At 40.1% G+C, this 26,703-nt stretch overlaps 1 protein-coding gene across 1 annotated transcript; it reads right to left on the reverse strand.

Moving 5' to 3' along the window:
• Window positions 1–888: 888 nt before the first annotated feature.
• DIRAS3 (DIRAS family GTPase 3) lies at window positions 889–26,703 on the reverse strand. The gene is given in 3 exon segments (XM_068538010.1): window positions 889–1,987; window positions 26,530–26,664; window positions 26,667–26,703. Coding segments are annotated over 3 exon segments (948 nt in total). The 3' UTR covers window positions 889–1,211.

The following is a 26,703-nucleotide window of genomic DNA, read 5'->3' on the forward strand; positions in this document are numbered from 1 at the left end:
CCTTAACTGAAAAAAAAACCCCAAAACTTGAAAACAAGAACATGTATAGATATGGATTCCCTCACTCAAAAAATTAAATATTCAAATATAAAATGAGTCTTTAAAAAAACTCTTAAGGAGAAGTTTCTCAGATTTCAAATCCCACCTGTTTCTCCCCTTACCTTCCATCCCACTCCCCATTCCCTGGATCCAATACTTGTTGAGGAAAGACTTCTGAGGCAGCCAAAGGCTGAGGTTTGCTTTTCACCACCCCACCTACCTCCAAGACAGCAGCAGAATGAACAAGCAACCTCTTCAAAGATGCCTGGAGTTCTGGATGTCAGTCCAGGAACGGTGATGGATACAGACCAGCTCTGCATTGCAGGGACCCATGAACCAGCACCCCCGCTCCCCCGCCACTGGCTAATTTCAAGAGGGCAGGGGCATCAGTGTGAAAAATTCTTATTAGAAATCTTCTCCAGATGTGACTGGCAATGGGTAATGGATAATGCAATGGGTGATTTTTGTTGTTGTTCAGTGAAAAAGAAATTATTACAGCTGATTGCATGCAGGAAAAGCTTTATTAAGTCACGGAACTGTTACAATTTTTTTAAACTGCAGTGTAGAATACTCAAACATTTTTAAATGACTTAGGAAACAATTGGCATATATTTAGTAAGCAAGTTCCACTATCACAATTTTCTCTGCTCCCACACTCAATGCTCAACTATAGAACATTCATTTATTTATCATGTTTAGTATCTCTGTCTCACAGTCATCTGTCAGAGATTTTGTTGCAAAAACATCTCTCTTAACAATTAAATACACAATGGGAAGATATGATCAGACATTTACAGGACTTGAAATGTTTAAGAATAATACACAATGATAGGATTACAAGAAGGGCAGTGACATCTTTCAATTCATTTTGCTATTTCCATTCTCTTTCTTAAACATTAATCTCTAAAGTCCGTCCAAGTCCCATCCTTTAAAATGCATCCTGTTCCTTTTTCCTCTCCTCCTCCAATGTCCATATTTTAACAATTCGAGTTCTCTTGCCTGGGGAAAAGAAAAGTTACTAACTCACAAGGGACATTTATTGACATTTAATTGATACAACCCAAACCACAGCACAAAAGTCAGTCATGTACAGGTGACAGAGCACAATGGGGTCGGTCCATGTTTTCAGCACACTGAAGGAGAAGAGGGTCGGGCTCCTTAAGGCTCAGGGTTCACATGATGATGCACTTGCCCAGCAGCTTCTCGGCGGTCTTGGGAATCTGGGATTTCTTCTGGGGAGGCTGGGCGCCGGCGGCGGCGGCGGCGGCGGCGGCGGCGGCGGGCTTCTTCTCGAAGTTGATCAGCATCTGGAACAGCTCCTGCACATTGATATTCATCTTGGCGGAGGTCTCCAAGAAGGCGCAATTCCACTCCGACGCGTAGGCGGCACCTTCCTTCTCGCTCACCTCCCGGTGGCTCTCATCGCACTTGTTGCCCACCAGGATGATGGGGCACTTTTGCGGGTTGTTGCCTTTGAGTTGACGGATCAGCTCATAGAGGGGCTTCAGCTCCTCCAGGGTTTGCTTCTTGGTGACGGAGTAGACCAGGATGAAGGCGTGACCCCTGGCAATGGCGAGGCGCTGCAGGCCCCGGTAGCGGCGGCCGCCGGTGGTGTCGGTGATGTGCAGCGCGCCCGCCTTGTGGCTACAGCCCAGCGCCTGGCGGTAGGTATCTTCGATGGTCGGCAGATACGCCTCACGGAAGTTGCCGCGCACCCACCTCTGCACCAGCGCGCTCTTGCCCACGCCGGCCGAGCCGAGCACCACCACGCGGAAATCTCTGCTCCTCCTCTGGGGCAGGCAGGTACGGATGACGATCACGGTAGGCAGAGGCCGCAGCCGCTTCATCAGCCGTTCCTTCAGGCCAAAGCAGGAGTTGCCCATGGTTGGGTATTGGCGGGGAGATGCGTGCACACCTTCTCTGGCACGCGGCCAGCAGTGAGGGAAGCCTAGGCAGGAAGAGAGAAAGAGAGGAAGAGTGAGCGATGGGAGTCTAACCCGGAATGGTGTCTTGTCGCAGCGCCTGCCTGGCCCGCCGCTCCCTGGGGACTGGGGGCGGGGGAGGTGGGAGGGGTGTCTGCCTCATCTCGCTCCCTAACCCCACCCTCCTCCCCCTTCCCTCCTCCCTCCTCTGCGGCGAGCCCGCCACCCACCCCACGCACCTACGGAAGGCAATGCTGGCGGGGAGGAGGGCAGGCTCGCCCTGCACCTCTTCCAATGATACCTTACTGTTACTTTCGCGGTGGCTACGCACCCATTTTTATTTCATTTTTATTTTTCACGCCACACTACTCCACTCTAGAGAATGCCGCAATAATGGACAGCTTGCCAACCCTTAAAACACGCACGTCTGAGCGATGTTACCAAACATTTTTTCCCCAAATAAGCCCTTGTTGTCTTCCCTCCTTCGGTATGAAAAACTGTGCGCGTCTCTGACATGGATCGATCACTGCGGGCAAGGTTAGGTTGCTGCAGACATCGCGATCCAGGGTGTGGTCACGGGGGCAGCGAGGGGCGCCCAGGGAGCCCACAGAGTCCAGGATTCGTGGCGCTAACAGAGACCCCTTACCTGCAGCAACTGTCCCCAGGTACCCGCTTCCTTGACAACGCACCCACCGGTTTCCACCCCACGATAACCCAGGCTGGTTCGCCCGCTACGCCGCGCGTTCATGTGCCCGAAAAAAAAGGCGGAAGATAGCTTTTACCTCTTTCCGAGGCGGGAACCTCGCGGCAAATTCACTCCTTGCCGGGGTGGGCTTTGGCCGCGGTCGCAGCCGCGGCAAGCAATTGCGTAACCAAGCTCCGAGCTGCAGCTGGCAACCAGCGCGCTCGGAGGCTCGGGGCGAAATGCTCCAACGGGGGGACTGAGGCTGGTTAGCCAGAGCCAGGGGGCGCAGGCTGGGAGACTCCACTTGCATGGCTCACGGAGGGGGGATTGGGCTATGAGGGGCTGACCGAGCCCAGACGCGCCCCCCACGCAGTCCCCCCGGCGTCCCCCACACGGGTACCCACAGCCCGGGCGGGGGCGGGGGTGGGAGGCGGTCCTGCGTTCACAGGCGCCCGCCCATTGAGGGGGCTCTGCTTACAGCGCTGGCGATGCAGGCATTTCTCACCTACTGCATTCCTCACCACTTCTGTGCTTTTGCCCCCTGCGGGGTTAGCCTTTCCCAAGCCTCGCCACCTTCTTTTCACTGCGGAATGGCCAGTTAGAATTCTTCCCACTACTGGTGCCAGACACTTCACCGCATCTCATCCACTTCACTTAGTAAGCATTTGTCCAGCGCAAAACCCAGTTTCTGTCTTTGTAGGGGAAGACCAACAGAAGTCTCTTCTGTTACACGAGACTTCGGAACCTGCCCCCTGGTAGGATTTCCTGTTGTAGAGACATGTGCTTTGTTTAAGGGTTGAGGGGTATCCTCTACACCCAGCGACATTAAGCAGCTATCACATCCATCATCACTATGTGTACAGTACGTCTCATTTAGTCATCATCACAAAAACCTCATAAGAGAATCGAGACTGGAATGTGGGCAGCCTTCTAGGAGCAGAGAGCGACCCCTGGCTGACAGCCAATAAGAAAACATGGACCGCAGCGCTAGCAACCGGATTTTCCCAACAACCTAAATGAACTTGAAAGCAGATTCTTCTCTACAAACTGCGCATAAGATCAGACCGCCAACACTTTGATTTTAGGCTTAATTAAGCAGAGAATCCAGTTGAGCCCATCCAGACTTCCTACTTACAGAATTGTGGGTTCTGCGGTTGGGAGTCGTTTTAAGCCACAAAATTTGTGGTAGTTTGTTACACAGCAAAAGAAAACTAATGCAGCAGGTAAAGTTACTTGTTCAAGGCTACAGGGCTCATAAATGATGAACCTAGGCCCAAACCTAGTTCTCTTCACTCCAAGTCTTGTTTTTTTTTCTGGTATTATCATTCTGTGTCTTTAAGCTGATACACTATATTTTACTCACTAGTGAAAACATGTTTATAGCTTTTCTTTCTTACCCAAAAGCTCATGCGTGTTAGGTAGAGATCAAGAGCACACGTTTTAGAGGCAGAAAACTAGGTTTAGAATGTTTGTGGGTTTTTTCCCTTTTCCTTCTTTTGAGTACATCTTAATATGCCTTTGAGCTGTGGGGTCCTGGAGAAATTGCTTTTCTGTAGAAGGGGAACTGATACCTGTGAATTGTGGGGAGGATTCAAGGAGCTACTGCCTGAAGACTAATTGGAAGGCATATAGAATGCAATAGGTAACATAAATGACAGCTATTGACCTTCACATAGTAATACAGAAGTCTGTATACACATAATCCTGTAGTCTTTGAGCATTTTAAGGGTGACTTTTTTGGAAGTGGCAATGATCTTTTTAGTTAATCCAAAGAAGAGCAGATTTCAGTCTGGAAAACATAGCAGGTTTGGGGGTAAATAAGTTGATAGAAGAACTTGGGTCAGGGAGGAAGTAGGGTGAGAATTCTAAGCATTAATGAAATCTTTGCACATTCCTCCTAAACCACAAGAATCACTCTGTCTGTTGAAATTAGGGCAACTAAAAAGTCTTTAGAAATGAGAAAAACTAGAAAAGAGGCCCCAGAAACTGAAACTGACAGGCATCGGTTTACCCCAGAGCAGGCTACTTGGTGCTTGACAAGTTGTCCTCTATATTGGGGGGTAGTTCTAATTATTAGTGAAGTTTTCTTAGTTTACCTGTCACTCCACCCACTGATTCTAGTTTCATCTTCTGGAGTCTGGAACTGCATTGATCAATCTGCTCCCTTGGATAACTTTATATCCTTTCAGCCATTTGAAGACAGTCATGTCCCATCACTAAGTCATTCATAACATTGGAAGTGGCCTGAGGACCATCTAGCCAAGTCCTTCGTTTTGGTGATGAGGAAACTGAGCCTCAGAGGCCACGTCATGCCCCGACTCCTGACCAAGCTTACTCTTCTCTCCCTCAGCCTCGTCTTCTGTTTGAAAACAACTGTTCCTTGTGGGGTATGGGTGTCTTTTTCTCCACTGCTTTTTAGATTTTTCCAATTTTTATAATGCACATTTGTTTTTTACAGTAAAAAAACACACAAAAAACTAAAAATACATGTTTTAAACATAAAAAAGCAAAAGAAAAGAGGCTCCTGAAAACACTGATATGGAAGATGAATGAAGGTGCCTCTGGAGGCAAGACATTTAAAACAAAGAAACACCCAAAAAGAAGATGAGAAGCAGAAGGTGGAGGTGGAGGAGGAGGAGGAGAGGAGGAGGAAGAAGAAGAAGGAAAAAAGCTAGGGGGTGTGGAAATATATATTCCAAAGCTAAAGCCTTCACATGCCAGAGAGATGAAATTAAGAGATTATAAATAGAACTCACAAGGAATGATGAAAATTTGAAACCATAGCTTCTACATCCAAACTGAGTCTTGCACCTCAAAAGCCAGTATAAAATATCTCACCTTAAGAGCCCTAGCCCAGGAAACCAGCACTGTGGTGGGCCAGAAGTGTCAAAGGAATGGGCCATTGAGTAGAGTTCCCTGTGCTTTACAGTAGGTTCTCATTAGTTATCTATTTTATATATAGTAGTGGATATATGTCAATCTCAATCTTCCAATACATCCCACCCCCTCTTCCCCCTTGCTACATGTATAACTGATGCACTTTGCCATACAGCAGAAACTAACACTGCATTGTAAAGCAACTGTACTCCAATAAAAATAAATTAAAAAAAAAAAAGGAATGGGCCAGACCAGAGTTCTGGAGCAAATATTGGCTAGTTAGGATCCACAGTTTGGAGATATATCAGGGAGAAAAGACAATTAATTGAAACTAACACTGAGATGAAACAGATGTTGGAATTATCTGACAAAGACTTTAAAGCAGCCATCATAAGAATACTTCAACAGGCACTTACAAATTTTCTTGAAACAAATAAAAAAATAAAAACATTCAGCAAAGACCTAAATAGACATTTCTCCAAAGAAGACTTACAGATGGCCAAGGGGCACATGAAAAGATGCTCAACATCGCTAATTATTAGAGAAATGCAAATCCAAACTACAATGAGATATCACCTCACACCAGTCAGATTGGCCATCATCAAAAAGTCTACAAACAGTAAATGCTGGAGAGGGTGTGGAGAAAAGGGCACCCTCCTACACTGTTGGTGGGAATGTAAATTGGTACAGCCACTGTGGAGAACAGTATGGAGGTTCCTTAAGAAACTAAAAATAGAGCTAGCGTATGATCCAGCAATGCCACTCTTGGGCTTATATCTGGAGAAAAACATAGTTTGAAAGGATACATGCACTCCAGTGTTCATTGCAGCACTGTTTACAGTAGCCAAGACATGGAAGTAACCTAAATGTCCATCAACAGATGAATGGATAAGGAAGATATGCTACATATATACAATGGAATATTACTCAGCCATTAAAAAGAAAGAAAGAATGCCATTTGCAGCAACGTGGGTGTACCTGGAGATTATCATACTAAGTGAAGTAAGTCAGACAGAGAAAGACAAATAACATATGATATCGCTTATATGTGGAATCTTAAAAAAAAATGATACTAAATGAACTTATTTACAAAACAGAAACAGACTCGCAGACTTAGAGAATGAACTTATGGTTACCGAGGGGAAGGGTGGGGTGGGGAGGGATAGACTGGGAGTTTGGGATTGACATGGACACACTGCTATATTTAAAACAGACAACCAGGGACTTCCCTGGTGGCACAGTGGTTAAGAATCCGTCTGCCAACGCAGGGGACATGGGTTCGATCCCTGGTCCGGGAAGATCCCACTTACGTGGAACAACTAAGCCTGTGTGCCACAACTACTGAGCCTGCACTCTAGAGCCCATGAGCCACAACTACTGAGCCTGCATGCCACAACTACTGAAGCCCATGCACCTTGTGCCTGCACTCCACAACAAGAGAAGCCACTGCAATGAGAAGCCCGCACACCACAACAAAGAGTAGCCCCCGCTTTCTGCAACTAGAGAAAGCCCGCATGCAGCAATTGAGACCCAACACAGCCTAAAACAAATAAATAAATAAATATTTTTAAAAATAAAAAATAAAATAGATAACCAATAAGGACCTACTGTATAGCATAGGGAACTCTGCTCAATACTCTGTAATAACCTAAATGGGAAAAGAATTTGAAAAAGAATAGATACATGTATATGTATAATTGAGTCACTTTGCTGTAAACCTGAAACTATCACAACATTGTTAATCAACTATACTCCAATATAAAATAAAATTTAAAAAAACGTTCAGCAAAGAAATAAAATGTATAAAAAGGATCTAAATGGAAATTATGGAACTGAAAAATACAATAATAGAAATTTTTAAAATTTTCTGAATGGTCTTGATAGTATCATGGAGATGACATTGGATGAATCAGTGAACTTGAGGGAGGATAAAGAAATAAAATTTACTCAATATAAACAATAGAGAGAAAATAGACTGGGGAAAAAAATGAACAGAGTCTCAAGGACCTGTGGTACAGTAACCAAAATCCCAACATTTGTATCATCAGAGTCCCAGAAGGAGAGGAAAAGAAATCTAAATGAGTATGGGAAGAAATTATGGCTGAAAATCTCCCAAATTTGGTGAAAGACACAAACTTACAGTTCCAAGAAGCTGAGCAAACCCCACCAGGATAATTCCAAGGAAATCCATGCCAAGACACATAATTGAATTCTGAAAACTGAACACAAAGAAAAATTCTTGAAAGCAGCTAGAAATAAACAATGTATTACCTGTCAGAGGAACATTATTTCAGACGATGGCAGATATCTCATCTGAAACCACAGATGCCAAAGGAAATGGCATGACATTTTTCAAGTGCTGAAAGAAAAGAACTGTCAACTGCAAATTCTATATTCAACAAAATGGTCCTTCATGAAAAAAGACATGTTCAGATGAAGAAAAACTAAGAGAATTTGTTGCTAACAAACCTACCCTTAAAGAGTGGCTAAAGGAAGTTTTATAAACAGAAAGGAAAAGATAATTTGGAACTTCATAAAGGAAAGTAGAATATCAAGATAGGTAAAAGAAAAAGTAGGGGTAAATATGATAGACAATCCTTCTTCTCATAAGTTTTTACAATCACGATGATCAAAACAAAAATTATAACACCTGATACTCAAGGCAATGATATTAAAAATTGGGGAAGGCAAAGGGACCTGAATAGAAGTAAGGTTTTCATACTTCACTCAAATGGTAATAGATTATGATGTCATATGTGCATATTATAATACCCAAAGCAATAACTTTCTCTACAAAGAGATATACTCAAACACACTAAAAATAAATCAAAATAGAATCCTATAAAACATTACAGTAACCCACAGGAAGGTGATAAAAGAGAAACAGAGGAAAACCAGGAAACAAATAATAAAATTGCATACTTAAGTTCATATGTATCAAGAATCACCTTAAATGTAAATGGTGTAAATACACCAATTAAAAAGGCAGATTGGGGGCTTCCCTGGTGGCGCAGTGGTTGAGAGTCTGCCTGCCGATGCGGGGGACACGGGTTCGGGCCCTGGTCTGGGAGGATCCCACGTGCCGCGGAGCGGCTGGGCCCGTGAGCCACAATTACTGAGCCTGCGCGTCTGGAGCCTGTGCTCTGCAAAGAGAGAGGCCGCGATGGTGGGAGGCCCACGCGCCGCGATGAGGAGTGGCCCCCGCTTGCCGCAACTGGAGAAAGCCCTCGCACAGAAACGAAGACCCAACACAGCCATAAATAAATAAATTAATTAATTAAAAAAAAAAAAAAAAAGGCAGATTGGCAGGGTGGATAAAACAAACAAACAAACAAACAAAAGAAACACAAGCCAACTGTATGGTGTTTGAAGTAAGAAGAAATTCACTTCACATTCAATGACATAGGTAGGTTGAAAATAGAAGCATGATTTTATATAGTAAGACAGAATATATGGAAACCAGAATAAAAAAAACACAGTATTATTTACAATCACTCTATAGAAAAGTTAATACTTTGTGTATAATTTACAAAACACAAAAATAGTCTGAATGCTGAAAATTATAAAATGCTAATAAAAGAAATCAAAGAAGACCTAAATAGATGGAGAGACACAGTGTGTTCATGGATTAGGAGACAACTTAGTAAAGATGTCAGTTCTCTCCAAACTGATCTATAGGTTTAATGAAATTCTTGTCAAAATCCCAGCAAGGATTTTGTAGGCCTAAACAAGTTTATCCTAAAATTTATATGAAAAGGCATAGTATCTAGAATAGCTAAAACACTCTTGAGAAAGAGGAATAAAGTGAAAAGAATCACTCTTCTTGATATTAAGGCTTACGATATGGCTACAATAATCATGGAAGTGTCATATTGGTGGAGGGATAGACATATAGATCAATGGAACAGAACAGAGAACCCAGGAGTAGGCCTACACAAATACAACCAACTGATTTTCGATAAAGGTGCAAAAGCAATTCAATGCAGGAAGGATTGTTGTTGTCCTTTCAACAAATGGTGCTAGAGCAATTGGATATCCATAGACAAGAACAAACAAGCAAACAAAAAAGTCAACTTAAATCTCACACCTTATATAAAAATTATCTTAAAATGGACAATGGACTTAAACATAACATGTAAAAATACAAAATTGTGTTTTTGAAAAGAATATCTTCAGGATTTAAGTCTAAGGAAAGAGTTCTTAGACTTGATGCCATTAGCACAGTCCATAAAAGGAAAATTTGATGAATAAAAGGAAAATTAAAAACCTTTATTCTGTGAAAGACCTTGTAAAACTAATGGAAAGAGAAGGAATACACTGGGAGCTATATTTGCAGGCCACATTTCTGGCAAACGACTAGTATGCCAGAAATATAGAACTCTCAAAACTCAATAATACAAAGTCCAATTAGAAAATGGGCAAAAGACATGAATAGACATTTCACTGAAGAAGACATACAAAGAACAAATAAGCATATGAAAAGTTTTTTAACATCATAAGCCACTAGAGGAATGCAAATTAAAAGCACAATGAGACAGTGGAATATTATTCAGCCATTAAAAAGAATGAAATAATGCCATTTGCGGCAACCTGGATGGACCTGGAGATTATCATACTAAGTGAAGTAAGTCAGACAGAGAAAGACAAATATCATATGATATCGCTTATACATGGAATCTTAAAAAAAATGATACAGATGTATTTATTTACAAAACAGAAATAGACTCACAGACATAGAAAACAAACTTATGGCTTCCAAAGGGGGAAGGGGAGGGAGGGATAAATTGGGAATTTGGAATTAACAGGTACACACTACTACATATAAAGTAGATAAACAACAAGGACATACTGTATAGCACAGGGATCTATATTCAATATCTTGTAATAACCTATAATAGAAGAGAATCTGAAAAAGAATATATATGATATATATACATTAGTTATATATATATATATTCATTTGTTATAAAATTAATGATGCAACTAAACATACAACCCAGCGTACATACCTACTACTACTAAACATACATACCCAGAGCTCTTGGGTATTTATCCCAGAGAAATGAGCTTATGTTCACACAAAATGCACACAACTTTATGTGTGAATTTTGTACACAAATATTTATAGCAGCTTAAATCATAGTAGTAAAATACTGAAAACAACCCAGCCATCCTTTAGCAGGTGAATGGTTAAACTATGGTACATCCATATCATGGAATACTACTCCAAAAAAAAAAAAATAGAGCAAGAGAGAGAGAATTATTGATACAGGCTACAATTTGAATGAATCTCAAGAGAATTATGGTGAGTGAAAAAAAAGCTAGTCACCAAAGGTTGTATACTCTATGATTTCATTTATGAAACATTCTTGAAATAAAATTACAGAAACGGTGCTAGTAATAGGGCTTAGAGATGAGGGAAGGGGTATGGAAGGAAGGTGGGTATGCTTGTAAAAGGGCAACAGGAGAGATTCTCATGGTGATGGAACTGTCCTGTATCTTGACTGTTGTAGATATGCAAACCTATACCTTTGATAAAATTCCATAGCATTAAATGCATACACAGATGATTACAAGTAAAACAGGGGAAATCTGAATAAGAGCAGTGGATTGTATCAATGTTAACATCCTGGTTGTGATATTGACTACAGTTTTGCAAGGTATTACCATCGAGGGAGACTAAGTTACTCAGGCTCTCTCTGTATTATTGCTTACAGTTGCATGTCAGTCTTCAGTTATCTCCAAGTAAAATCATTAATTTTAAGAGGCATTTGCAAAAAAGCCCAAAACAACACATCTCTTGTGGCTCCCTGTTGCCTACAGAATTAAAGTTCAAACTATTTATCTTCAGATTTCCAGCTCCCTGCAAACAGATCCCAGATTCCCTTTCAAATCTTACCTTCCACAAGTCTGCACACACTGGCTTAATAACTGGGTATTCTTGGGAGTTCCTGTGTCTGCTTCTCCACTCAGTTCATCCTCCAACCCCATCCCCTCATCCACATGCCCCAATCCTGCCCTCCTTCTAGGTTTACCTCCAAATGGCACATCCAGCTGGAGGGAATTCCTCCCTCTGAGTTCCCACGCACCTTTTCACCTTGTATTATAGCTTTGTATATACTTGTTTTATACTCTCCACAAAGCTATGAGCTTTTCTCAGATGGAACTGAGATTCATTTATCTCTGATTCCCTCACAGATGTAAGCACCGGCATGTAGCTCTCAGAGGTGACCAGGATGGTGTGGAGTAATATAGATTCCATCAAGAGGGGTAGAAGTCACTGTAGGAGTTCCCAGCTCTGGAGCCAGCTGGCTTCTCTCCAGCTGTGGTTCCACCACCTGTTTATAATTTGGCCTTTAATTCTATCCTTAATATCCTCAACCGATAATAGAGAAATACATGGCAAGTGCTGACATGTTAAAAGTACCTTCCTCAATACCTGGCAACAAGTAGACACTCAAAATGCAGCTGGAGTTTGGAAACCTGGTCTCCAGTTCCTGTTTGCTCACATACCACTTTTTTGGACTTAGACAAATAACTTGTTTTCCTTTTATATTCAGTTTCTTCATCTGTAAAAAGGGGTCAAAAGTACCCCTGTTTGAAGTAAGATTAATTGACTTATGTGTGTAAAATTCAAGCAGGGTATTGCTTGTGGAATGTGAATAAGCTAACATCCGTTTGAGTCTTTGCTATGAGCCTAATATATTACATGTGTTTATTCACTTGGAACTTATATTATGAGTCCATGAAGTGGAACTAATACTGTCTCCATTTTACAAATGAGGAGACTAGCCATAGAGAGATTAACTGCGTGGTAGAGGCTAGGAATTCTGGCTACCTCTCAGACTTGTGTATTTCACACCATGCTGCCTCTCTAGCAGAGACAGGTGGTGATGTTTAGGACCCTCACAATCATAATTTGGGGAATCTGTTTTCTTTCCATATCTTTCTGGGTTCTTCCCCTCTTTTAAGCTCTGTGGACAACTAACGGCAGTTGTGTTCCCCATCCTTCACCAGAAAATAGTATCTTCTTTACAGTTTTGATTTCCAAGATCAGTGTTGCTTCAGACTCTCTTCCTTTATCCCTGCAAGGATCTTCTCCCATTCCTATGACTTCTATTCCCAGCCTGACTGCTTTCTCCTAGCACCCTGATGCTATAAACAGCTCCTTGTTCATAGAGACATTAGCTCCTACCTCATAAAGAAAGGAGGACACCAGATAAAACTCCAGCAGCCCCTAGCCCACACATATCCTGCAGCATTTTCTCTTTTCTCCATCCAAGGCTGATGCCTTCATCTGAGCCCTGGAGTGCTTTTCAACCTGTGGTCCTAGGATCACCTGAATTGGCATCAACTGGGATGCTTGTTAAAAATACTCAACCCAACTTACACGATGATACATGTCAAATTTTTTCAATTAAAAAAAAATACACAACCCACATCTACAGAATGAGAATCTATGGGTGATACCTGGGGGTCTGCATTTTAACAAGGCCCTCAGGTGATTCTGATACAGAAGAAAGCTTGAAACTACTTCTTTAGCACCTTGCTTGATCCATCATCCCATCTCTAACCTAACAGAATGAGTGAAGGGGGGTCAAAAGGTAAAAAGGAAGAAGAGATAACAACAAGAAAAAAGAAACACAAGAGGAAAAGCAAAACTGGAGGAGAAAATTTTGAGTATGATTTTGAATATGTTGAATTAGAGATGCCTGTGGGACACACAGGAGACTATTTCTAGTACTCAATTGGAACTATTGAATAGAACTCCAGGGAAAGATGGATATAAATCCACTATATTTAAAATGGATTTCTTGTAAATATATATATATATATATATATATATATATATATATATATATATATATATATATATATTAGAGTTTTGAAATATATATATATATATATATGGTTGGATCTTCTTTGAAATATATATATATATATATATATATATATATATATATATATATATATATATATATATATATATATATATATATATGGTTGGATCTTCTTTATCTACTCTGTCTCTGTATTTTAATTGGTATATTTAGACAATTCATATTTAATATGATTATCAGTGGTTAGACACATTTCATGATTATATTTCCTGAAACAAGAACTGGAAACCATGGTTTGCAATGGATTTCTGTGCTTCTCCCAGATTCAAGAGAGAACATTTTAATACCAAAGTGTCGACATTCTTGGGATATTTCAGTGTTTTAGGCAATTTTCTTAACTTCTCTATCCTCAGTCTCCTCATCTGTAACATTGGGATAATAGTAGTATCCTACTCTATAGTGTTCTTGTGAGAAAATAATGAGTATTTCATGAGTAAATAAATACAAAATGCTTGGGACAGTGTCTGGACATAGTAATCACTCAGTAAATGTTAGCTATTCCCACTTATGAGGACAATAGGGCTAAATATTTAAAAAAATAAAAGGTGTACAGGTTGGAAAGGAAGAAATAAAACTGTCTTTGTTTGAGGGTTACATGATTGTCTATGTACAAAATCCCAAAGAATTGACAAAATAAAAAACCCACCTGAGATGGGTAAATGACTACAGCAAGGTCACAAGATACAAGGTAAATGTACAAAGCAACTGCTTTCCTTCATACCAACAATGAACACTGGAATTTGAAATTATTAACACAGTACCATTTACATTAGCATCAAAAACCTTGAAATACTTGGGTATAAATCTATCTAAATATATATAAGATCTATATGCATAGAAATAAAAAACTCTAATGAGAAAAGTCAAACAAGATCTAAATAAATGAAGAGATAGTCTGTGTTTGTGGATTAGAAGACTCAATATTGTTGTCAATTCTGCCCAACTTGATTTATAGATGCAATATGATCCAAATTAAAATCTGAGCAGCCATTTTGTGGATATCAAACAAACTAAAGATTATATGGAAAGGCAAAACAAACAAACAAACAAAAAACAAAACTAAATAGCCAACACAATACTGAAGAAGAAAAACAAAGTTGAAGGACTGCAATTATCCAACTTCAAGACTTACTGTAAAGCTATAGTGATCAACATGGCATGGTATCTGTGTATTCTGCTATTGTTGGATAAAGTATTTTATAAATGTCAATTAAGTCTAGTTGATTAATGGTGCTGTGTCAGTTCAACTGTGTTATTACTCAGTTTTTGCCTGCTGGATCTATTAATTACCGAAGGGGTATTCAAGTCTCCAAATCCATAATAATGGATTTGTCTATTTCTCCTTGCTGTTCTATTAGTTTTTGCATCGTGTGTTTTGATGTTCTGTTGTTAGGTACATACGCATTAAGGATTGCTATGTTTTCTTGGAGAATTGACTCCTTTATCATTATGTAATGACCCTCTTTATCCCTGATGATTTCCCTTGTTCTGCAGTCTAATTTGTCTGAAATTAATATAGTTATTTCAGCTTTCTCTTGATTAGTGTTACTATAGAATATCTTTCTCCATCCCTTTACTTTTAACCTATCTGTGTCTTTATATTTAAAATGGATTTCTTGTAAATATATATATATAGAGAGAGAGACAGTTGGATCTTCTTCTTTATCTACTCTAACAGTCTCTGTATTTTAATTGGTATATTTAGACAATTCATATTTAATGTGATTATCGGTATATTTGGTTTAATATCTACCATGTTTGTAGCTGTTTTATATTCATTGTACTTGTTCTTTGTTTATTTTTTCCCTCTTTTTCTGCCTTCTCTGGTTTTAACTGAGCATTTTATATAATTCCATTTTCTTTCCTCTTAGCATATCAATTTATAATATACATTTATAACAAATTTAAGTCCACTTTCAAATAACACTTCAGATGAAAGGCAGGTGACCTATAATATTCCCAATTAATCCCTCTCATCCCTTATAAATTTATTTCATTCATTTCACTCATCCATATACTATAATCACCTAGTGCATTGTTACTATTATCACTTTGAAGTTATCTATTAGATCAATTAATTAAAAAAATAAAAAATTTTATTTTACTTTTATTTATTCCATCTCTAATGCTCTTCTAGTCTTTATTTAAAACTGAAATCTGAGGAAAAGCTTTAGAGAACATGCTGTCTGGAGAGAACCTTGAAGGGAGAAGAGGCTATTGGGGAAAAGACAGACAGAAGAATGATGCCAAAAGGGCACAGAGCCAAGAAAGCATCTATGGATGAAATAGTAGTTGAATTGGAATCCCTCCTAGAAATCATCTGTGGTTTAATTACCTCATTTCCTAGGTGAGTAATCTGCCCAAGTTTACACAGCTAGAAAGTTGCAGAACTGGGATTCAAACCCAGGAAGAGTGACTTCAGCACCCATTCTAACCACAGAAGGACATAAGGACCTGCTCAAGGTGTCTCAGCCAATCAGACACAGCCAGGACAAGATCTTAGTCCCTGTCTCCCAGACCCTCACCTTCCATTCTCCTACAGGTACGCATCCTGAAACACAATTAATACTCAGAAATACTATGGGGATTTTAGAGAGTTAACATAGTTTTCTGGGGTTAACATAGTTTTCTGGGGTCAAGGTTAACACAGTTTTCTGGGGTCAAGGTTAAAAAAGGAATCAGAAATGACATATCCTCAGGAGGCAGAGAGGATTTGTAGAGTTTCACTCATTACAGCTTTGAATATAAGCTGCCAGCATAGTCTTCTTTTTTTTTTTTTTTTACTTTCTTTTTTTATTTTTTAACATCTTTATTGGAGTATAATTGCTTTACATTGTTGTGTTAGTTTCTACTGTATAACAAAGTGAATCAGCTATACGTATACATATATCCCCATATCCCCTCCCTCTAGCATCTCCCTCCCACCCTCCCTATCCCACCCCTTCAGGTGGTCACAAAGCAGTCTTCTTAATGAAATGAGCCAGAATCCTTTGGAAACTTTCCTAGACAATCAGGTCTATGTAAGTGAATACTTATACCCTAGACCCAAGGGCATGCACCAACCAAATGAAGGCTCCTTGAGGGGGGGGTTGGTGGGAGGAGAGTGTCAGACACCACAATGGAACAGGCAGAGGAGGTCTTTCCTCCTTTCTTGGAGTATTACAGGTAAAAGATTATGTATTCACATAACAACAAGGATGGGTGTTAAAAACATAGTGCTCACTGTAAAAAAGTAAGAAAGCGGGATTACATAACTACATAATTATATAAATTAAAGATATATGCCCACAAAACAATATTATACATTTTGCAGGAACACACACATACAAGATACATATTAACACATTAGAATAGCTGCATATGGGAGGCAAGGAAAGACAGTGAGCTATACAGGACATATATATATATACATACACATATATATATGTGTATATACATACACAATGTAATATATATTACATATTTACATTTCTTATACATACTTGATTTATATAAGGATATATATAATTTTATCTCCTTATATAAATCGTGTGTGCATGTGTATATTACAACCCTGAACAATGATAAGGTGCTTGAGGGCAGCATCTGTAAATGACTCATTTTAGAAACCCTCACACTTCCTGGTTTATAGGAGGCAAACAAATATTTCTGAATGAATGGCTTCATTTTCAACTTCCCCAATGTTCTGAGCAGTACCTGCCAGACAGAGCAAAGACCTTTCTTCCCAACACCTCCCTTGCCCCTGCTCCCAGTTCTCTCTGTGCCACTAAGTTCTATTAAAGTAGCAGGAAAGAGCTGCCCACAAAGAGAGGACTAATTATTAAAGAATGAAAATAATTATCCCCATTAAAAACAAGAAGCACATTTTATGCCCCTTTTAAGTAAAAATGTTTAGTTTTTCAGCGTATTCCCCTTTGATTTTTTCCACGTGCACAGTATTTCCACTGTAAAATACTCATTGCCTAAACAAAAGCATTCTTTGTACAAGTCAATAAAGAGAAATAAGTTTTCACCCCATTGTGTTATTTCAGCAGGACTCTGAATGCTATTTTTTTTGTGGAGCACAATGGTATATACTCCTTATTTCACTGTTTTCAAACAAAATCATATTTCTGCCAGTTAAATTGAATTTGGCAAGACTGAATTTTAAAAGGATTTTAAAATATTATAACCGTTTTAGATTCACAGAATTATCGCAAAGATAGTAAAGAGAGTTCCCATATACCCCACAGCCAGTTTCCCCTATTATTAACAACTTACATTTGTATGGGACATTTGTCTCAATAAATGAACTGATATTGATACATGATTATTAACTCAAGTTCATTTTTTATTAAGATAGCCTCATTTTCTTTCCTAATGTCCTTTCTGTGTCTCAGGATCCCAGCCAGGTTACCACATTATATTTAGTTATCTCCTTAGTTTCCTCTTCGTTGTGAGTTTCTCAGACTTACCCTGTTTTTGATGACCTTGATAGTTTTGAGGATTATTGGTCAGATATTTTGAAGAAAGTCTCCCAAGTGGGGCTTGTGTGATGTTTTTCTCATAATTAGACTGGGGTAATGTTTTGGGAGGAGGACCACAGAGGTACAGGATCATTCCCATCATACCACATCAAGGGATACACCATCAACATGACTCATCACTGTTGATATTATCCTTGATCACCTGGTTGAGGTGGTGTTTGTCAGGTTTATTCACTGTAAAGTTATTCTTTTTCTTTCTTTCCATCCTATACTTACAAGCCTGCTTTTAAATGTTAAGACTAATTAATGAAATTCCAGAGGCTGGTCTTAAAAATGAAGTCTTTACAATTAGCAAAAGGATTCTTAGAAAAGAGCGAGAAGAGGTTTCCCTTCCACTGTACCAACTGTGGGAGAGCTGTTTCCTTCTGACACATGAAGATTGCATGAAGAATCTGATTTGATAAAGCTTTAAATTGACAAGACTCACAAGAATGTTACTTTTGTTTTCCTGCACAATATGGAGATGTGAATATGTGTAACTTTCCAATTGGTTCTGCTCTTTGCTCATGTACATTTGCCCTTGGCAACATAATGTGAGAATACTGTAACATATCATAGAAATAACGTAGGAATCAAATGCAGAGATTAACAAAGGACTATGAGAATATTGGAAAAAAGAACAATTTCAACCAGGCAACTTGAGGACAGTTTCATGAAGGGTAGGACATGTGAGTATGATTTTAAGAGATAGGGGAGGCTGAAGGAACATCACATGCACTAACACAGAAAAGGAAAAGACAAGGCACAGGAAACGGAGAGCTCTAATATGTGAGCACACAGGATGAGCAGAACTTTTATACTAGGCTAAAGAGTTTGCACTTTATTCTATGAGAATAGGTGTGGGGGACATTGAGATTTTGGGGTAAGGAGAGTAATATGATCATGTCTGAGTTTTAGAAAAGTAACTGGCAACTGTCTAAAGGAAATTGGAAGGATAAAAACTTAGAGAAAAACAGGAGTTATAAGGACTTCCCTGGTGGCGCAGTGGTTAAGAATCCACCTGCCAATGCAGGGGACACGGGTTCAAGCCCTGGTCCGGGAAGGTCCCGCATGCCATGGAGCAACGAAGCCCGTGAGCCACAACTAAGCCCGTGAGCCACAACTACTGAGCCCGTGCTCTAGAGCCTGTGAGCCACAACTATTGAGCCCACGTGTCACAACTACTGAAACCTGCACACCTAGAGCCCGTGCTCCACAACAAGAGAAGCCACCACAATGAGAAGCCCACGTACTGCAACGAAGTGTAGCCCCCGCTCGCCGCAACTAGAGAAAGCCCATGCACAGCAGCAAAGACCCAATGCAGACAAAAATAAATAAACTAATTAATTTTTTTTTTAAAAAGGAGAGGAGCTTCAAGATGGCGGAAGAGTAAGACGTGGAGATCACCTTCCTCCCCACAAATACATCAGAAATACATCTACATGTGGAACAACTCCTACAGAACACCTACTGAACGCTGGCAGAAGACCTCAGACTTCCCAAAAGGCAAGAAACTCCTCACGTACCTGGGTAGGGCAAAAGAAAAAAGAAATAACAGAGACAAAAGAACAGGGACGGGACCTGCACCAGTGGGAGGGAGCTGTGAAGGAGGAAAGGTTTCCACACACAAGGAAGGCCCTTCACGGGCGGAGACTGTGGGTGGCGGAGGGGGGAAGCTTCAGAGCCACGGAGGAGAGCGCAGCCACAGGGGTGCGGAGGGCAAAGCGGAGAGATTCCCGCACGGAGGATCAGTGCCGACCAGCACTCACCAGTCCGAGAGGCTTGTCTGCTCACCCGCCGGGGCGGGCGGGGGCTGGGAGCTGAGGCTTCAGAGGTCGGATTGCAGGGAGAGGACTGGGGTTGGCGGCGTGAACACAGGCTGAAGGGGGCTAGTGCGCCACAGCTGGCCGGGAGGGAGTTCGGGAAAAAGTCTGGACCTGCCTAAGAGGCAAGAGACTTTCTCTTGCCTCTTTGTTTCCTGGTGCGCGAGGAGAGGGGATTCAGAGCGCCACCTAAATGAGCTCCAGCGACGGGCGCAAGCCGCGGCTATCAGCGCGGACCCCAGAGACGGGCATGAGACGCTAAGGCTGCTGTTGTAGCCACCAAGAAGCCTGTGTGCGAGCAAAGGTCACTCTCCACACCGCTCCTCCCGGGAGCCTGTGCAGCTCGCCACTGCCAGGGTCCCGTGATCCAGGGACAACTTCCCCGGGAGAACGCACGGTGCGCCTCAGGCTGGTGCAATGTCACGCCGGCCTCTGCCGCCGCAGGCTCGCCCCGCATCCGTACCCCTTCCTCCCTCCAGCTTGAGTGAGCCAGAGCCCCCGAATCAGCTGCTCCTTTAACCCCGTCCTGTGTGAGCGAAGAACAGATGCCCTCAGGCAACCTACACGCAGAGGCGGGGCCAAATCCAAAGCTGAAACCCCGGGAGCTGTGCAAACAAAGAAGAGAAAGGGAAATTTTTCCCAGCAGCCTCAGGAGCAGCGGATTAAAGTCCACCATCAACTTGATGTACCCTGCATCTGTGGAATACCTGAAAAGACAACAAATCATCCCAAATTGAGGAGGTGGACTTTGGGAGCAAAGATATATATATATTTTTCCCTTTTTCTCTTTTTGTGAGTGTGTGTGTGTATGCTTCTGTGTGTGATTTTGTCTGTATAGCTTTGCTTTTATCATTTGTCCTAGGGTTCTGTCTGTCTGTTTTTTTGGGTTTTTTTTAATTACTTTTAAAAAAATTTTTCTTAATAATTATTTTTTATTTTAATAACTTTACTTTATTTTATTTTATTTTATCTTCTTCTTTCTTTCTTTCTTTTTTTCCTCCCTTTTATTCTAAGCCATGTGGATGAAAGGGTCTTGGTGCTCCAGCCAGGCATCAGGACTGTGCCTCTGAGGTGGGAGAGCCAAGTTCAGGACACTGGTCCACAGGAGACCTCCCAGCTCCACATAATATCAAATGGCGAAAATCTCCCAGAGATCTCCAGCTCAAGACCCAGCTCCACTCAAGGACCAGCAAGCTACAGTGCAGGACACCCTATGCCAAACAACTAGCAAGACAAGAACACAACCCCACCCATTAGCACAGAGGCTGCCTAAAATCATAATAAGGCCACAGACACCCCAAAATACACCACAAGACGTGGACCTGCCCACCACAAACACAAGATCCAGCATCATCCACCAGAACACAGGCACTTGTCCCCTCCACCAGGAAGCCTACACAGCCCACTGAACCAATCTTAGCCACTGGGGACAGATACCAAAAACAACAGAAACTACGAACCTGTAGCCTGCAAAAAGGAGACCCCAAACACAGTAAGTTAAGCAAAATGAGAAGACAGAGAAACACACAGCAGATGAAGGGGCAAGGCAAAAACCCACCAGACCTAACAAATGAAGAGGAAATAGGCAGTCTACCTGAAAAAGAATTCAGAATAATGATAGTAAAGATGATCCAAAATCTTGGAAATAGAATGGAGAAAATACAAGAAATGTTTAACAAGGACCTAGAAGAACTAAAGAGCAAACAAACAGAGATGAACAACACAATAAATGAAATTAAAAATTCTCTAGAAGGGATCAATACCAGAATAACTGAGGCAGAAGAACGGATAAGTGACCTGGAAGATAAAATAGTGGAAATAACTACTGCAGAGCTGAATAAAGAAAAAAAGAATGAAAAGAATTGAGGAGAGTCTCAGAGACTTCTGGGACAATATTAAACGCACCAACATTTGAATTATAGGGGTCCCAGAAGAAGAAGAGAAAAAGAAAGGAACTGAGAAAATATTTGAAGAGATTATAGTTGAAAACTTCCCTAATATGGGAAAGGAAATAGTTAATCAAGTCCAGGAAGCACAGAGAGTCCCATACAGGATAAATCCTAGGAGAAACACGCCAAGACACATATTAATCAAACTATCAAAAATTAAATACAAAGAATAAATATTAAAAGCAGCAAGGGAAAAACAACAAGTAACACATAAGGGAATCCCCATCAGGTTAACAGCTGATCATTCAGCAGAAACTCTGCAAGCCAGAAGGGAGTGGCAGGACATATTTAAAGTGATGAAAGAGAAAAACCTACAACCAAGATTACTCTGCCCAGCAAGGATCTCATTCAGATTTGATGGAGAAATGAAAAGCTTTACAGACAAGCAAAAGCTAAGAGAATTCAGCACCACCAAACCAGCTTTACAACAAATGCTAAAGGAACTTCTCTAGGCAGGAAACACAAGAGAAGGAAAAGACCTACAATAATAAACCCAAGACAATTAAGAAAATGGTAATAGGAACATACATATCGATAATTACCTTAAATGTAAATGGATTAAATGCTCCCACCAAAAGACACAGACTGGCTGAATGGATACAAAAACAAGATCCATATATATGCTGTCTACAAGAGACCCACTTCAGACCTAGGGACACATACAGAATGAAAGTGAAGGGATGGAAAAAGATATTCCATGCAAATGGAAATCAAAAGAAAGCTGGAGTAGCTATTCTCATATCAGACAAAATAGACTGTAAAGTAAAGACTATTACAAGAGACAGAGAAGGACACTACATAATGATCAAGGGATCGATCCAAGAAGAAGATATAAGAATTGTAAATATTTATGCACCCAACATAGGAGCACCTCAATACGTAAGGCAAATACTAACAACCATAAAAGGGGAAATTGACAGTAACACAATCATAGTAGGGGACTTTAACACCCCACTTTCACCAATGGACAGATCATCCACAACGAAAAGAAATAAGGAAATACAAGCTTTAAATGATACATTAAACAAGATGGACTTAAATGATATTTATAGGACATTCCATCCAAAAATAACAGAATACACATTCTTCTCAAGTGCTCATGGAACATTCTGCAGGATAGATCATATCTTGGGTCACAAATCAAGGCTTGGTAAATTTAAGAAATTTGAAATCATATCAAGTATCCTTTCTGACCACAATGCTATGAGACTAGATATCAATTACAGGAAAAATTCTGTAAAAAACACAAACACATGGAGGCTAAACAATACGCTACTTAATAACCAAGAGATCACTGAAGATATCAAAGAGGAAATCAAAAAATACCTAGAAACAAATGACAATGAAAACACGATGACCCAAAACTTATGGGATGCAGCAAAAGCAGTTCTAAGAGGGAAGTTTATAGCAATACAATCCTACATTAAGAAACAAGAAACATCTCAAATAAACAACCTAACCTTACACCTAAAGCAATTAGAGAAAGAAGAACAAAAAATCCGCAAAGTTAGCAGAAGGAAAGAAATCATAAAGGTCAGATCAGAAATAAATGAAAAAGAAATGAAGGAAATGATAGCAAAGATCAATAAAACTAAAAGCTGGTTCTTTGAGAACATAAACAAATAGATAAACCATTAACCAGACTCATCAAGAAAAAAAGGGAGAAGACTCAAATCAATAGGTTTAGAAATGAAAAAGGAGAAGTAACAACTGACACTGCAGAAATACAAAGGATCATGAGAGATTACTACAAGCAACTCTATGCCAATAAAATGGACAACCTGGAAGAAATGGACAAATTCTTAGAAATGCACAACCTTCCGAGACTGAACCAGGAAGAAATAGAAAATATGAACAGACCAATCACAAGCACTGAAATGGAAACTGTAATTAAAAATCTTCCAACAAACAAAAGCCCAGGACAAATGGCTTCACAGGCGAATTCTATCAAACATTTAGAGAAGTGCTAACACCTATCCTTCTCAAACTCTTCCAAAATATAGCAGAAGGAGGAACACTCCCAAACTCATTCTACGAGGCCACCATCACCCTGATACCAAACGAGACGAAGATGTCACAAAGAAAGAAAACTACAGGCCAATATCACTGATGAACATAGATGCAAAAATCCTCAACAAAATACTAGCAAAGAGAATCCAACAGCACATTAAAAGGATCATACACCATGACCAAGTGGGGTTTATCCCAGGAATGCAAGGATTCTTCAATATACGCAAATCAATCAATGTGATACACCATATTAACAAAATGAAGGAGAAAAACCATATGATCATCTCAATAGATGCAGAGAAAGCTTTTGACAAAATTCAACACCCATTTATGATAAAAACCCTCCAGAAAGTAGGCATAGAGGGAACTTTCCTCAACATAATAAAGGCCATATATGACAAACCCACAGCCAACATCGTCCTCAATGGTGAAAAACTGAAACCATTTCCACTAAGATCAGGAACAAGACAAGGTTGCCCACTCTCACCACTATTATTCAACATAGTTTTGGAAGTATTAGCCACAGCAATCAGAGAAGAAAAAGAAATAAAAGGAATCCAAATCGGAAAAGAAGAAGTAAAGCTGTCACTCTTTGCAGATGACATGATACTATACATAGAGAATCCTAAAGATTCTACCAGAAAACTACTAGAGCTAATCAATGAATTTGGCAAAGTAGCAGGATACAAAATTAATGCACAGAAATCTCTTGCATTCCTATACACTAATGATGAAAAATCTGGAAGTGAAATTAAGAAAACACTCCCATTTACCATTGCAACAAAAAGAATAAAATACCTAGGAATAAACCCACTTAAGGAGACAAAAGACCTGTATGCAGAAAATTATAAGACACTGATGAAAGAAATTAAAGATGATACAAGTAGATGGAGAGATATACCATGTTCTTGGATTGGAAGAATCAACATTGTGAAAATGACTCTACTACCCAAAGCAATCTACAGATTCAATGCAATCCCTATCAAACTACCACTGGCATTTTTCACAGAACTAGAACAAAAAATTTCACAATTTGTATGGAAACACAAAAGACACTGAATATCCAAAGCAATCTTGAGAAAGCAAAACGGAGCTGGAGGAATCAGGCTCCCTGACTTCAGACTATACTACAAAGGTACAGTAATCAAGACAGTATGGTACTGGCACAAAAACAGAAATATAGATCAATGGAACAGGATAGAAAGCCCAGAAATAAACCCACACACATATGGTCACCTTATCTTTGATAAAGGAGGCAAGCATATACAGTGGAGAAAAGACAGCCTCTTCAATAAGTGGTGCTGGGAAAAACTGGACAGCTACATGTAAAAGAATGAAATTAGAACACTCCCTAACACCATACACAAAAATAAACTCAAAATGGATTAGACCTAAATGAAAGGCCAGACTATCAAACTCTTAAAGGAAAACATAGGCAGAACACTCTATGACATAAATCACAGCAAGATCCTTTTTGACCCACCTCCTAGAGAAATGGAAATAAAAACAAAAATAAACAAACGGGACCTAATGAAACTTAAAAGCTTTTGCACAGCAAAGGAAACCATAAACAAGACCAAAAGACAACCCTCAGAATGGGAGAAAATATTTGCAAATGAAGCAACTGACAAAGGATTAATCTCCAAAATTTACAAGCAGCTCGTGCAGCTCAATATCAAAAAACAGACAACCCAATCGAAAAATGGGCAGAAGACCTAAATAGTCATTTCTCCAAAGAAGATATACAGATTGCCAACAAACACATGAAAGAATGCTCAACATCACTAATTATTAGGGAAATGCAAATCAAAACTACAAGGAGATATCATCTTACACCGGTCAGAATGGCCATCATCAAAAAATCTATAAACAATAAATGCTGGAGAAGGTGTGGAGAAAAGAGAACCCTCTTGCACTGTTGGTGGGAATGTAAATTGATACAGCCACTATGGAGAACAGTATGGAGGTTCCTTAAAAAACTAAAAATAGAACTACCATACGACCCAGCAATCCCACTACTGGGCATATACCCGAGAAAACCATAATTCAAAAAGAGTCATGTACCAAAATGTTCATTGCAGCTCTATTTACAATAGTCAGGACATGGAAGCAACCTAAGTGTCCATCGACAGATGAATGGATAAAGAAGATGTCACACATATATACAGTGGAATATTACTCAGCCATAAAAAGAAACGAAATTGAGTTATTTGTAGTGAGGTGGATGGACCTAGAGGCTGTCATACAGAGTGAAGTAAGTCAGAAAGAGAAATACAAATACCGTATGCTAACACATATATATGGAATCTAAAAAAAAAAAAAAAATGGTCATGAAGAACCTAGGCGCAAGACGGGAATAAAGATACAGACCTACTAGAGAGTGGACTTGAGGACACGGTGAGGGGGAAGGGTAAGCTGGAACAAAGTGAGAGAGTGGCATGGACATATATACACTACCAAACGTACAATAGATAGCTAGTGGGAAGCAGCTGCATAGCACAGGGAGATCAGCTCTGTGCTTTGTGACCACCTAGAGGGGTGGGATAGGGAGGGTGGGAGGGAGGGAGACGCAAGAGGGAAGAGATATGAGGACATGTGTATATGTATAACTTATTCACTTGGTTATAAAGCAGAAACTAACACACCACTGTAAAGCAATTATACTCCAATAAAGATGTTAAAAAAAATAGTAGGTGGAAAAAATTTTTAAAAAAAAAGGAGTTATAAGATTTAGGATAGAAATTTTAAAATGTGATACTGTAAATAGAGAAAAGTGGAAAACTTTTGGAGGCAGAATAGACAAGATTTGGACCAATACTGTAGTTAACAGTAGCAGAGACCGGCAGGATGCTTACCAAAGCCATCTCTTCTTCCTAGGCACACAGCTGGACTCCATTCCCGGCCTCCATTCTATTAGCTGGCATCGTGTGACTGAGTTCCAGGTGGACAGAAGGTTACGGATGAAAGTCAGGGATGACACTTCCAGGCCCAT

This window comes from Eschrichtius robustus, chromosome 3 (genome assembly GCF_028021215.1).
Source record: "Eschrichtius robustus isolate mEscRob2 chromosome 3, mEscRob2.pri, whole genome shotgun sequence".
Lineage (NCBI taxonomy): Eukaryota > Metazoa > Chordata > Mammalia > Artiodactyla > Eschrichtiidae > Eschrichtius > Eschrichtius robustus.